Source organism: Penaeus vannamei, chromosome 3, assembly GCF_042767895.1.
Source record: "Penaeus vannamei isolate JL-2024 chromosome 3, ASM4276789v1, whole genome shotgun sequence".
NCBI classification, from domain to species: Eukaryota; Metazoa; Arthropoda; class Malacostraca; order Decapoda; family Penaeidae; genus Penaeus; species Penaeus vannamei.
This window is the reverse complement of record NC_091551.1, coordinates 10,498,830-10,513,829: the sequence shown is the minus strand read 5'-3', so window position 1 is coordinate 10,513,829 and position 15,000 is coordinate 10,498,830. Positions and strand designations below refer to the sequence as shown.

The 15,000-nt window shown below is 49.3% G+C and overlaps 1 protein-coding gene across 1 annotated transcript in view; it reads right to left on the bottom strand.

Annotated features, from left to right (window-relative positions):
* The window catches only part of IP3K2 (Inositol 1,4,5-triphosphate kinase 2), a 342,015-nt gene that overhangs the window by 294,515 nt on the left and 32,500 nt on the right, over positions 1 to 15,000 (bottom strand). The window contains exon 2 of the mRNA XM_070141068.1: positions 7,690 to 9,565. Coding sequence (XP_069997169.1) covers positions 7,690 to 9,510 — 1,821 coding nt within the window. The 5' untranslated portion in view covers positions 9,511 to 9,565. The remainder of the gene's footprint in view (positions 1 to 7,689; positions 9,566 to 15,000) is intronic.

Sequence of the window (15,000 nt, the reverse complement as noted above, 5' to 3'; positions counted from 1 at the left end):
GTGTGTGTGTGTGTGTCTATATATATATATATATATATATATATATATATATATATATATATATATATGTACATATATACATATATACATATATATATATATATATATATATATGTATATATATACATATATATATACATATATATATATATATATATATATACATATATATATATATACATATATATATATATATATATATATATATATATATATATACATACATATATATATGCATACATATATATATGCATACATATATATATACATACATATATATACATACATACATACATACATACATACATCATACATACATACATATATCATACATACATACATACATACATACATACATACATACATACATACATATATATATATATATATATATATATATATATATATATGTATATATAAACATATACATATATATACATACATGAATGACAAGATAACCAAACACACGCACGCATTCGACGCCAACTTCCCTCTTGCCCTTTGTCACCTCCAGCCCGTGACGTCATTACTAATCCTTATCGGGCGCCTGACGCTGTTTCCCGCCCTCTTACGTCACTGGAGCTTCCGCCCGCGAGAGTTCGATAAAAAAGAAAATGTCTCAGATCAATGCAACTTATTATATTTGCATTCAGAGTGACGCAAGCAAGCACGCCATCTATCATTTGTCGGTCGAATTATGCGCTCGTCCAAGCAGACTTTTGGTTTTCGGTTTTTCAGCTCGTTTCGTTTCGGAAATCACGCCAAACTTGTATCAGTCTTTCAAAACAAATGATAAATAAATAAATAAATAAAAATAAACACGCATCTAAACCAAAAACTTTTATTGATTCTATTGCAATAATTTATCCGTAACTTATATCAGTCTTTCAAAACAAATAATAAATAAAATAAAATAAAATAAACAAGCATCTAAACAAAAAACTTTTATTGATTTTATTGCAATAATTCATCCGTAACTTATATCAGTCTTTCAAAACAAATAATAAATAAATAAATAAATAAAAATAAACACTAAATAAAATTTTCATTGCAATAATTTATCCGTAATTTGATTTTCACCTTTTTCTTGTCAGGTTTAAAAAATCACGCCAAACATGAAATCAATCCTGAACAAAAAAGAACAACAAAAATCAACACAATACATAATTTTTTTTCCATTTAATTCATCTATCCGTAATTCTATGTTTTCCCTCTTCCTCGTTTCTCTTTTTTCTTCTTTTCCATCACAAAAATTCGTACCAAAAAGCTGCCCGAAAAAAAAACACACAGACACACAATACCTGGTATGCCGGCCACACACACACACACACGCACAAACCCGCATTGCACATTAACGACATACAGTGACCTTTGCAATATAGTGCGCGTCCTATTGTTAGTTTATGGAAATGCATGATGCGGGGGAGGGGGAGGGGGTGGGGAGGAGGGGGTGAGAGGGGGAGAGGGGGAGAGGGAGGAGGGGGTGAGAGGGAGGGTGTCCATCACGACGCGTCAACACAGCCACGCACGCACTTGCACAAAAAATAATAAACTGATACATAGGATGGAAAGAAAGGGAGTGGCATGACTATCCTGGAGAAAAAAAATGATGCATGTTTTTTTTTCAATATCTCTCTCCTTCCACTCCCATTAACTCTCTCCCTACCTTCCCCTTCCCTCTCCCGTCTCCTTCTTTCTCTCTGTCTCACCCCCACCCTCTCCCCTTCCCTCTCCCTCACCCTCTCCCTCTCCCCTTCCCTCTCCCTCTCCCTCTCCCTCTCCCTCTTCCCTACTTTCACCCCTTCTCTCTCCCTCTTCCCCACCCTCTCCCTCTCCCCTTCCCTCTCCCTCTTCCCCCCCCCCCTCTCCCCTTCTCTCTCCCTCTTCCCCACCCTCTCCCCCCCTCTCCCTCTCCCCCTCCCTCTATCTACAAATACAAATCGAAATCGAGACAGAGTAAAACCACCCAAATGACAACCCCCTCCCCTCCCCCGCCCAACTAATTGCACCGGAACCCCGAGTGCAGGCTGACCACCCGCCCGCCATGGTAACACAAGATAGGTGAGGGAGGTGAGCACGCGACATTTTTTTCCCCAACTGCTCGCTTCATCTGCTTGTTTCACCTGCTCTTCACCTGCTCGCTTCATCTACTTGTTTCACCTGCTCGCTTCATCTATTTGTTTCACCTGCTCTTCACCTACTCGCTTCATCTACTTGTTTCACCTGCTCGCTTCATCTACATGTTTCACATGCTCGCTTCATCTACTTGTTTCACCTGCTCGCTTCATCTACTTGTTTCACCTGCTCTTCACCTGCTCGCTCCATCTACGTGTTTCACCTGCTCGCTTCATCTACTTGTTTCACCTGCTCGCTTCATCTACTTGTTTCACCTGCTCGCTTCATCTACTTGTTTCACCTGCTCGCTTCATCTACTTGTTTCACCTGCTCGCTTCATCTACTTGTTTCACCTGCTCGCTTCATCTACTTGTTTCACCTGCTCGTGTCATCTACATGTTTCACCTGCTCGCTTCATCTACTTGTTTCACCTGCTCGATTCATCTTCTTGTTTCAACTGCTCGCTTCATCTACTTGTTTCACCTGTGCGTTTTGCGTTTCACTTGCTCGTTTTAACAGCACGTTCCACCTGCAAGATTCATCTGTTCGTTTTAGTAGCTCGTATCACCCGCAAGTTTCACCTGCCTGTTTTAATAAGCTCGTTTCACCTGCAAGTTGCAAGTGACCCTTAAACCTGCTCGCTTTAACCATTCGTTTCGCCTGCTCGACATTCTAGCGCAATTGGCCTTTTTATCGTAATCATTTTGCTTATCCACATTGCTGTTATCTTTATCATTATCATCGTTATCGTCTTACAAATTTTCATCATCGTTATCATTATCGCTATTATCGTTTTCACCTTAATAGTAATCGTTATCATCATAATTTTTATCAATAGCATACTTCCTTATCAGTATCTTCAGTATCTCCCTTATAATAATCATATCTTAATTGCCATAATCATTATCTTATCATCATTATCATTATCTCCATTATCATGTCTTCCTTATCATTATCATATTTTCCATCTCTCTCTCTCTCTCGTCTCTCTCGTCTCTCTCGTCTCTCTCTCTCTCTCTCTCTCTCTCTCTCTCTCTCTCTCTCTCTCTCTCTCTCTCTCTCTCTCTCTCTCTCTCTCTCTCTCTCTCTTTTACCGCTATCACGACCATCTTCAAGAAAACATCAACGGACTTCATCTCACAAACAAATAAAATGCGAACAAAACATAAACAACACAAACAAAGACATTTTTTGTGGGTTTGTGAGATATTTGACGATTTGTTTTCATAAACGCGACTGCTCCTGTTGGAGAAGGACACGTGTTGGTGTTGGAGAAAAACACGTGTTGGCACTAGAGGATACGTGCTGGTGTTGGAGGACACGTGTTGGCATTGGAGGACACGTGTTGGTGTTGGAGAAGGACACGTGTTGGTGTTGGAGAAAAACACGTGTTGGCACTAGAGGATACGTGTTGGTATTGGAGGACACGTGTTGGTGTTGGAGAAGGACACGTGCTGGTGTTGGAGAGAGACACGTGTTGGCATTGGAGGACACGTGCTGGTGTTGGAGAAGGACACGTGTTGGTGTTGGAGAAAAACACGTGTTGGCACTGGAGGATACGTGATGGTGTTGGAGAAGGACACGTGTTGGTGTTGGAGAAGGACACGTGTTGGTGTTGGAGAAGGACACGTGCTGGTGTTGGAGAAAGACATGTGTTGACATTGGAGGACACGTACTGGTGTTGGGGAAAGACACGTGTTGGCACTAGAGGATATGTGTTGGTGTTGGAGGACACGTGTTGGCATTGGAGGACATGTGCTGGTATTGGGGAAAGACACGTGTTGGCACTAGAGGATATGTGTTGGTGTTGGAGGACACGTGTTGGCATTGGAGGACATGTGCTGGTGTTGGAGAAAGACACGTGTTGGCATTGGAGGACACGTGCTGGTGTTGGAGAAAGACACGTGTTGGCACTGGAGGACACGTGCTGGTGTTGGAGAAAGACACGTGAAGGCGTCGCCGTTTTGTTGCCGGGTTGGTCGTGCTGACAGAAGAGAAGGTTGGAGGGGGGGGGGAGGAGGAGGGGGGGAAGAGGTCAAAAGGGGATAGAGAAGGTGGGGGGAGGGAAGAGAAGGAAGGGGGGAGGGAAGAGAAGGAAGGGGGGAGGGGAAGAGGAGACTGTGGAGGAGGGGAAGGAGGGAAAGGAGGAAGGAAGGGGGAGGGGAAGAGAAGAGGTAAGAAAAAGGAGGGGGAGGAGGGTGAAAGAAGGGAGTGATATGGAGGGGAAGGAGGAGGGGAGAAGGTGAAAGAGGAAATAGAGAAAGAGGAAGGAGGAGGGGGGCAAGGGAGCGCGAAGATGAGGGTGGAGGAAGGGGAAAGAGCAAAGGGGAAGTAAAGGAAAAGGAAAAGGGTGGAGGAGGAAGGGGCAGGAGGAGAAGAAAGATAGGTGGAGAAGGAGGTGGAGGACAAGGAGTAGGAGAAGACGAAGAAAAAGTAGGAGAAGGAAAAGAAGAAAAAGAAGAAGGAGGAAATAGAAGAGGGGATAGAGACAGAAAGAGAAGGATGGGGGAGACGAGAACATGCAGACAAAAAACAGCAGCAACACGAAGAACCGAAAGATACTGAGAATTCCCCCCCCACCCCCCAAGAAGGCCGCGAGGGAGGAGGTGCGACGCAGCGATCACGGAGGACGTCGCGGCGTAGAAGGAGAGATGGGCGCTGAAGAAGAGGAAGAAGAGGAAGAAGGAGAATAATAATAATAATAATAATAATAATAATAATAATAATAATAATAATAATAATAATAATAATAATAATAATAATAATAATAATAATAATAATAAGAGGCAGAAGCATAAGGTGGCGGGGGCGGGCGTAGAAGAAGAAGAAGAAGAAGAAGAAGAAGAAGAAGAAGAAGAAGAAGAAGAAGAAGAAGAAGAAGAAGAAGAAGAAGAAGAAGAAGAGGCAGAAGCATAAGGTGGCGGCGGCGGGCGTAGAAGAAGAAGAGGCAGAAGAAGAAGAAGAAGAAGAAGAAGAAGAGGTGGGCGCAGAAGGCTGTAGCGGCGGGCGTAGAATAAGAAAAAGAAGCGGAAGCAGAAGATGGCGGCGGCGGGCATAGAAGAAGTAGAAGAAGTAGAAGAAGTAGAAGAAGGTGGCGGTAGCGGCAGTAGCGGCGGCGGCGGCGGCGGCGGCGGCGGTGGCGGCGGCCGTGGGTGGCGCAACAGCCCCTCGACGCGGCCAGCAAAACTCATTAGCCCGAATTCAGCCGCCGCTTTCTCGCACAAGCAGCAAGGTTAGCCCGGCCGCCCTGCTTCGTTCTCCCTCGACGCTCGGGCCTTCTCGCCCCCCCCCCCCTCCGCTGCCTTATTTCCACTCCGCATTTGTCTGTCTGTCTCCTTCCTTCCTCTCTCTCTCTCTCTCTTCCACCTTCACGATTTCTCTGATCTCTCTCTTTCTTTTCTCTTCCTCTCCTCTACATCTCTCTTCTCCTTCCTTCCTTCCTCTACATCTCCCTTTCTCTTTCCTTCCTCTCCCTCACCCACACCCCCTCTCCTCCCTCTCACTCCCTCACCCTCACCCTCACCCTCTCCTTCCTCCCTCACCCTCTCCTCCCTCAGCAAGAAAACCTCACGGAAACTCTCAACTGCGTCACAATCTTGCTCTCCCTCTCTCATCAGATTTTTTCTTTGTCTATCTTTGTTTTTTTTTCTTCAACAAGTACCTTTCTTTTCCTTCTTTCTTTTTATCGTAATTATGTTTATTCGTTTGTTTGTTTTTCTTCTTCAGCAAACTATTTTCTTTAATTCTTTCTTTCTATTTTGATATATTGTTTTTTTTTCTCCAGCAAGGTGATTTTCTTTCCTTCTTTCTTTTGATCTTCATTTAGTCTCTTTTTCTTCTTTTTTCTTAATTTAGTCTTCTTTTTTTCTTCTCTTTCTATCTAAATTTCGTTCTTTTTATTAAATCTTCAGCAAGTGATTCTGTCTCCCCTCTTTCTATCTTTCGATTTTGTTCCCTATCTTTTTATCCTAATTTCGTTTTTTCTTCTTCTCCAGCAAGTGTTTCTGTCCCCCCTTCCTTCTATCTAAATTTCGTTGTTTTTTTTTCTTCTTCAGCAAGTGATTCTGTCCCCCTTCCTTCTATCTTAATTTCGTTTTTTATTCTTCGGCAAGACATTCCGTCCCCCTTCCTTCTATCTAAATTTCGTTCTTTTAATACTATCTTCAGCATGTGACTCTACCACCCCCAACCTCTTCCTATCTAAATTTCGTTCTTTATATCAAATCTCCAGCAAGTGATGTCACAGCGCGCCGTCACATCACACTACCCGGGCGACGTGCAAGAATGACACTTCGGCGAAATGATGTAGTAGGTACAGGGTGAAGATGAGCGACTATGCTAATTTTGGAAAGGGTTCAGGGCCAGGTCAGAGGAAGGGGGGGGGGGGTCATGGATGTGAGGGTGAGTGTGAGTGAGAGCAAAAGTGAGAGTGAGAGTGAGAGAGTGTACACATGAGTGATGGAGAGAGAGAGGGAGAGGGAGAGGGAGAGGGAGGGAGAGAGAGAGAGAGAGAGAGAGAGAGAGAGAGAGAGAGAGAGAGAGAGAGAGAGAGAGAGAGAGAGAGAGAGAGAGAGAGAGAGGAAGAGGGAGAGGAGGTGAGAAAGAAAGAAAGAAAGAGAAAGAGAGCGAGAGAGAGAGAAACGTGTGTCGCTGTGTGTATGTACGCAATTATGTGTGCACCATGTACGTATGGGTATATATTTACGTGCACGAAAGAAAGCAGACGCCCCCTCCCCCCCAAACCCCCACCTCTCGACCCCCGCCATCCTGGGAGTCAAGGTCAGATTCCCAGACATCAATGACATCCATTACTTAACAAAACTTCACGTGGAGGAAAAAACACCACGAAGGAGCGAAGGACTACTGCGAACATCGCCGTGCTGCCGAAGGACACGCGGCGACGACACTGCTTGATAAGGAGAGCTCTTGGGGCAGATTGTGGGCCTCCGCTGCGCAATTCTGCCCTTCGCTTGATAATCGACGAAGGGACGTTACAAGTCTAAGAATTATATAATAATAAAAATAACAATAACTGATAATTAAACTAAAATTTAAAAATAACACTAAAACTAAAGTATAAAAATAACACTAAAACTAAAATATAACTAATAGTTAAAAAAAAAAAAATAGTATAAAAAAAATAGTATAAAAAATAGTATAAAAAAAAATAATAAAATGCGCTATTCCTTTACAGAAAGAGCACTTGCGATCACGGTGTAAAAAAGTGAAAGAAATACCAAATACCCAAACCATAAAACGGATTTTTCATTCATCCCCTTTGGCCGTAAGAGTAACGAGAAAGGTGAGTTCACGTTCATCGTTTTAAACCTTCACTTGCGAATAGAAAAGTTCATTATATTCGTAAGCAGACTTATCTTCACGATCGTTTCACAGAATCAGCTCGGCCTACGTAAAGACGCAGCATTGTAAAGTGACCATAAAAAGTCCTTCCACTCGCGGCGCCCTTTCGCCTCGCCCGGCCGAGTGCCAGGGCGCGGGGGCACCGCGGGAGGACGCCGCAAGGACACCGCGGCCCAAGACGGAGACAGAACTGCAGACGAGATCGAGGCTTACCTTTCTCGGGGGCGGAGGCCTTGACAGCTCGTGCTCCACCTCGTCCTCGGAGGCCGTGACGTTGCTGCACGTGGAGCAGTCGGAGATGCGTCGGTTGGGCACCTCGATAAGGCTGTCGAGGCTAATGGTGGTGAGGGGCGTGGTCATGTCTACGGTGCTGACGCTTGAGCACGAGGAGCAGCTGGACACCTTCCGGGAGGCGTCGTCGCCCGCCGACAGCGTCGGGCTCGCCGACTCCTGCAGCTTCTCCATCTTCCCCAGCTGGTCGATGGAGAAGTCGCTGGAGGCCAGGGCGACGGTGAGGCTGATGGTGTCGCCGCTGTGGTCGCTGATCACCACGGACGGCGTCCGCAGCACCTTCTTGGCCGCCGCCTCCCGGTCCTCGGGGCCCTGCACGACGCCGCAGGCGCGGGCGTGACGGAACAGCACCTCGCCGTTCACGCCCCCGTGCCGGCGCTCGCGACGATTCCCACTCTGACTCAACTTCTTCCGCAGCTCCACTGTTCTCAAGCAATCGTCGACGCTCTCCCGCACAACGCTCACGTCTTTCTCACAATTTTCATTACAATCACAAAAAGCGTGACTTTCACCATCACTCTCACCAAACACTATATCACCATTGGGCACGCAAGGCTCGTCCGCGGGGCACCTGCCGCCACTGCACTGACCGCTCTCCGCCGCGGAGAGCTTCCTCTCGTCGCTGCAGGCGTCGCAGGTGCCGCTCGCCCCCGCCTCCGGCCCGCCGTTGACCTGCTCGGCGCCCGCCAAGTAATCCGACAACGCCTCGGACGCGCCAGCAGGAGGCACGGCGGGCGAGAGGGCGGGCGAGACAATGACCGACTCCTCCTCCACCTCGACGGCGCTGTCCGCCGAGTGCGAGCGCGACCAGTGGTCAGGGACGTGGCCCAGCGACCTGGAGCGCATGAGCGGCAGGTCCTCCACCGAGCCCAGGTGCGAGCCCATGGAGGAGGCGGGGGAGAGGGACTTGAAGGGCGTGATGAGTCCCATGAGGTGGTTCGCCGCAGACAGACGGAACACGGGCGAGGGCGGCGGCGTGGGGCCCGTGGAGCCGTCGCGGGGGCAGCCCTCGTCGCTGGTGGCGGAGTCGAGGCGCACGAGGGAGGCGCTGTGCTGGTCGCTGGCCCGACGGCCGCCGACGGGCCCGAAGGCGGAAGACTGGACGCCGGCCATGCTGGTTATGTTGGGATCGCTCGACCAGCGCCACGTCGGGTCACTGGGCCATGGCAGGGAGAAGGAGCGGTACCTCGAGGAGAAGGCGACCTCCCCTTCGCCCGAGTCCACGGAGCCGTTGCGCGAGCTCTCGCATCCGGACTCGTCGGCCCCGTCCTTGCCGCTGTCCTCGTGCCCTTCGGCCGACCGGGAGAACAGGCTGCGACGCGAACTCCGAAAGACAATGCTGGAGCAGGAGCGGGACGTCTGGAGCGGTGTGTTGTATTGCGCGCTGTGTCGGGCGCGAAGCATAGCTGTGTACTGCTGAACCCGAAAGCTCACACTGACATCCGCTGCCTTATCACCGAGCTTCCCGCCTTCTATCTCTGCCGTCCCACTGCTCCCATTTTTAGGGTTCTGATATTGCACTCCCTCGTGCCCGTACCCCGCTTCCCCCTGCCGCCTTAGGTCGAGGAGCCGCCCCTGCGGGCCCAAGCCCTCCGCGCCCTCCAGCGCCAGGAACTTCCCTCCAGACTCCTCCTGGCTGGGGAGGAACCGGAGGTAGCGGCGGTAGGCGAGGGAGTCGGGCGGCGCCAGTACCATGGGGGGCGCCGCCCCACCCGACACCCAACCACTGCAAGACATCCTCATGACAGCAGCGTGGGCGGCTCGGGAACCATGGCGGGCGCGCCTGCGCACACGCCACCTGCAACAGAATCAAGCCGGTCAGTGAGTGACGACACAAGGCGTGAGGGACAGGGAAGAGTGACAGGTAACATGCTCCGTCAGGTCGACCTACGTCATCCGAGGAAATAACATGAACCAAAAACAAATCTGAACAAAAATCAAAATTATGCTTTGCTTCCCTACAACGTTCATGGAATGTGTTTAATCTACCTGATGGTAGATTTCTGACTCCCCTCTACCTCCGAGTGATGATCTCTCCCTCTAAGGTATTTGTCTCCCTCTCCCTCTAAGGTGCCTCTCTCCCTCTCCCACACAGCTCTACATTTCCTCCTAATGGAAGTTTATATCCCTACGCTCTCGTAGATGTCTTTCCCTTCTTCCTCACATGTGTCTTCTACATGAATGTGTCTCCCCCTTCTTCCCATGTGCCTCCCCCCCCCCCGGTACACCTGACTCTTGTGTCAACATCATGCCGCTTATTCGTCCCCAATGACGTTTCGATCGCCCTTAATGTACAAATGTTAATGCCACTCAAATCTAGGGCACATACATGAAGGATTCTCATATGTACACATTTCTTCCTTCATGTTCATACATCTCTTAACTCATGTATACACTTCTACTTCATGTATACACGCATCTTCCCTTATGTGTACATATCCCTTCCTTTACTTCTATACCCCTTTCGCTCATGTCTATACTTCCCTTCCGTCATGTCATGTCAAGAGACCCTTTCACCGCCTATCTACATTCATTCCCTGAAGTTTACACTCCATTGACCTCACGTCTACATATCACTTCCGTCATGTCAACACATACATTCCCGTATGTTAACACGTTCCCCTCCTTTCTACACTTCATTTTTAAACAACACTAACACATCATTTACTTCATGTCTACTAGTATAAATTAACACCCCCGACTCCCTCCCTCCCCCACCTTCGACTCTCTCCCTCCCTCCCTCCCTGCACTCTCGACTCCCTCCCTCCCCCACCTTCGACTCTCTCTCTCCCTCCCTCCCTCCCCCACCTTCGACTCCCCTCTCTCCCTCCCTCCATTCTCGACTCCCTCCCTCCCCCACCTTCGACTCTCTCCCTCCCTCCCTCCCTGCACTCTCGACTCCCTCCCTCCCCCACCTTCGACTCTCTCTCTCCCTCCCTCCCTCCCCCACCTTCGACTCTCTCCCTCCCTCCCTCTCTCTCTCCCTCCCTCCCTCCCTCCACTCTCGACTCCCTCCCTCCCTCCCTCCACTCTCGACTCCCTCCCTCCCCCACCTTCGACTCTCTCTCTCCCTCCCTCCACTCTCGACTCCCTCCCTCCCCCCACCTTCGACTCTCTCTCTCCCTCCCTCCCTCCCTCCACTCTCGACTCCCTCCCTCCCCCCACCTTCGACTCTCTCCCTCCCTCCCTCCACTCTCGATTCCCTCCCTAGTCAGCACGTGGGGTTGGGGGTCCATCCTTCTCTCTAACTTATTTCCGTATTTCTGTCACTTCCTAACTCTGTCTGTCTGTCTGTGTCTGTCTGTCTGTCTGTCTGTCTGTCTGTCTGTCTGTCTGTCTGTCTGTCTGTCTGTCTGTCTGTCTGTCTGTCTGTCTGTCTGTCTGTGTCTCTCCCACTCCCTCTCTCTCTTCCTTATTCATTAATTTTTCTTTCCTTTCATTTATTAATTCTCTATTTCTTTCTTTTATTTTTCTTCAAAAATAAACAAGGAAGACCTCTCTCTTTCTCTCCCTTTCCCTCTCCCTTCTCTCCTCCTTCCTTCCTCCCTCCCCCTCTCTCTCTCTCTCTCTCTCTGTCTCTCTCTCTCTCTCTCTCTCTCTCTCTCTCTCTCTCTCTCTCTCTCTCTCTCTCTCTCTCTCTCTCTCTCTCTCTCTCTCCTCTACAGGCAACGTTAGAGCGACCGGAGGAGAAGAAGGAGAAGAAAGGGAGGAGGAGCAGGAGGAGGAGGAGGAGGAGGACGGGGAGGAGGAGGGGGGAGGAGGAAGGAGAAAGGAGGAGGAGGAGGAGAAGAAGAAGAAGAAGGAGAATAAGAAGAAGATGATGATGAAGAAAGAAGAAGTAGGAGGAGGAGGAGGAGAAGAAGAAGGAGGGAGGAGGAGAAGGGAGAAGAAAGAAGGAGGAGAAGGGGGGGCGGAGGAGGAGGAGAAGGGGGGCGGAGGAGGAGGAGAAGGGGGGCGGAGGAGGAGGAGAAGGGGGGCGGAGGAGGAGGAGGAGAAGGGGAGTAAGAGGAGGAGAGGGGAGGAGGAGGTGGAAAGGGGGGAGGAGGAAGGAGGAGGAAGAAGGGGGGAAGAGGAGGAGGAGGAGGAGGAGAAGGGGGAAGAGGAGGGGGAGGAGGAGGAGGAGGGAGGAGGAGGGAGGAGGAGAAGGAGAAGGGGGAAGAGGAGGAGGAGGAGAAGGAGAAGGGGGAAGAGGAGGAGGGAGGAGAAGTAGAGAGGGGGGAGGAGGAGGAGGAGGAGAAGCAGAAGGGGGGAAGAGGAGGAGGAATCGCATCTAATCCTGCCAGCGAAGAATTAGCGAATGCCGGTACGTGACGCGGAATTAATGCCTCTCAGTAAGTGCCGTTGGATCCGAATCACGAAGGGGAGAGAAGGAAGGAGGAGGAGGATGAAGAAAAGGAGGAGGAAGAAGAGGAGAAAAGTTAGAAAAGGAGAAGGAAGAGGAGGGGGGGGGGGAGGAGGAAGAGGAGGAGGGGGAGGAGAAGAAGAAGATGAGGAAAACGTGGAGGATGAGAAGAAGCAGAAGAAAGAGGAGAAGGAGATAGAGGAGGAGGAAGCACATGGAAACAGAACGACAGGGTTCGTTTAAGTCCATCATCTGAGACACATGAAGAGGGGGAGGGAGAAGGGGAGGGAGAAGGGGAGGGAGAGGTGGAGGGAAAGAGAGAGGGGCAGAGATAGAGAGGAGGAGAGGGAGAGGGAGCCGGAGATGGAGAGTGAACGAGTGAAAAAAGCGAGAGAGAAAGAGTGAGATAACTACACGTGCACTAAATACAAAACGGTGACGTCATACCGATGAAACATGATGTATCTGGCTCTTGACAGAAAACGAATTCCACACATGTTCATCATTCGTGACGTCACGAGGGAGGGAGGGAGGGAGGGAGAGAAGGAGAGAGGGAAAGACGGAGAGAGAGGGAGATGGAGAGAGAGGAAGATGGAGAGAGGGAGGGAGACGGAGAGAGCGAGGGAGATGGAGAGAGCGAGAGAGATGGAGAGAGCGAGAGAGATGGAGAGAGCGAGAGAGATGGAGAGAGCGAGGGAGATGGAGAGAGCGAGAGAGATGGAGAGAGCGAGAGAGATGGAGAGAGCGAGGGAGAGGAGAGAGAGAGAGAGAGAGAGAGAGAAAGAGAGAGGGAGAGAGAGAGAGAGAGAGAGAGAGAGAGAGAGAGAGAGAGAGAGAGAGAGAGAGAGAGAGAGAGAGAGAGAGAGAGAGAGAGAGAGAGAGAGAGAGAGAGAGAGAGAGAGAGAGAGAGAGAGAGGAGAGAGAGAGAGTAATAGAAAGAGAGAGAGAGAGGACGATGAGAACATGTAAACGTAAATGAATGATATTGACAATGACGTATTCGATAATTTTTGTAATAATGTTCTCTTTCTTATCGGTAAATCGTTGGATTAATTTAATGCTCATGCATTTTGATCCCCGTGTTAGCAGATACTGTAGTTACAACATGTCTTTAAAAAATTATTCGTTCATTTTCTGAGTCACAGAATAGTGTAGGCGAGGCAGAAGAATGAAAAGAGAGAGTGAGAGTGAGAGAGAGAGAGAGGGAGGAGGGAGGGTAGACAGAGAGAGGGAGAGGTAGTGGGAGGGAGAAGGAGAGGGAGGGAGGGAGGGAGGGGAAGGGAGAGGGAAAGAGACGGAGAGGGAGAGAAACAATAAAAGAAGAGAAGAAGGAGAGAGAGAGAGAGAGAGAGAGAGAGAGAGAGAGAGAGAGAGAGAGAGAGAGAGAGAGAGAGAGAGAGAGAGAGGGAGAGAAAGAATGAAAGAGAAAGAGAGAAAGAAAAGAAAGAGAGAGAGAGAGAAAGAATGAGAGAGAGAGAGAAATAAATACATACAGAGACATAGAGAGAAAGAGAAACGGACAAATAGACAGAAAGAAAAAGAAAGAGAAAGACACAGACAAAGAGCCAGACGAACAGACCGAAGACCTCATTCCTTACCCCCTTACCCGCTTACCTATCCCTCCCCCTACCCATCCCCCCCCCTACCCTTCCCGTCCCGCCAATGTATGTGTGGATCCAACAGGTGTTACACAGGTTCCGCGTCGGAGGGAACGAGGCCACAGGTGTTCCGACGCAGCAAGTGGGTGGAGGGAGAAAGGGAGTCGAGGGGGATGGAGGAATGGATGGAAAGAGGGAGTAGAGGGAGGAGTCAAGGGTGGAGGGAGGCAGGGAGGGAAGTGAGTGGGAGGGAGGGAGGGAGGGAGGGAGAGAGGGAGTCAAGGGTGGAGGGAGGGAATCGAGAGTGGAGTTAGGGCGGGAAGGAGGAAGTCTAAGGTGAAGGGATGGAGGGAGTCGAGGGAGAAGGGAGGATGGAGTCAAAGGGCGGGGGGGGGGACGTCTCTCACTCCCACTCCCACTTTATTTAAAGGCAGGCATCGTGGAGAAGATATAAATCATAATATATTTATCACTTATCGGATTTCTAAGTAGTGTATGTACGTGTCAATATGCATATAAAGATAGATAAATAGATCCACAAACACACACACACACACACACACACACACAAATTCCCCACAAACACCCCCCTCTTACACACATACCCCCCGCCACACACACACAACCCCTCCTTCTACCCACCCACCCCACACACACACACACATACAACCCCCCACCCAGCAACACACATAGAACCACACCCAAACCAACCCACCCAACCCCCCCAACACACACACACGTGCATATGTCCCATCGGTAAACGAACCACGTTAATCTGCCCTTCAAGAAATCCCCTTCTGAACCCCCATCCGTCTTGGCCATTAATTACGAAGGCTTTCCGACACCAAGGGAAAGCCTCGCGTGAATGGGACGCAGCAGAGACACGATAGAGATCGAGGTTAAACGAGGTGCATGGCGTAGAGGAGAAGGATGAAAGAGGTGGAAAAAGGGTGGAGAAGAGATTGAGGTTAAAAGAGGTGCATGGCGTAGAGGAGAAGGATGAAAGAGGTGGAAAAAGGGTGGAGAAGAGATTGAGGTTAAAAGAGGTGCATGGCGTAAAGGAGAAGGATGATAGAGGTGGAAAAAGGGTGGAGAAGAGATTGAGGTTAAAAGAGGTGCATGGCGTAGTGGAGAAGGATGAAAGAGGTGGAAAAAGGGTGGAGAAGAGATTGAGGTTAAAAGAGGTGCATGGCGTAGAGGAGAAGGATGATAGAGGTGGAAAAAGGGTGGAAAAAGATGAATGGTTACATATATTCAAAACAACAACAGTAATAATAACAATAATATTAGTAG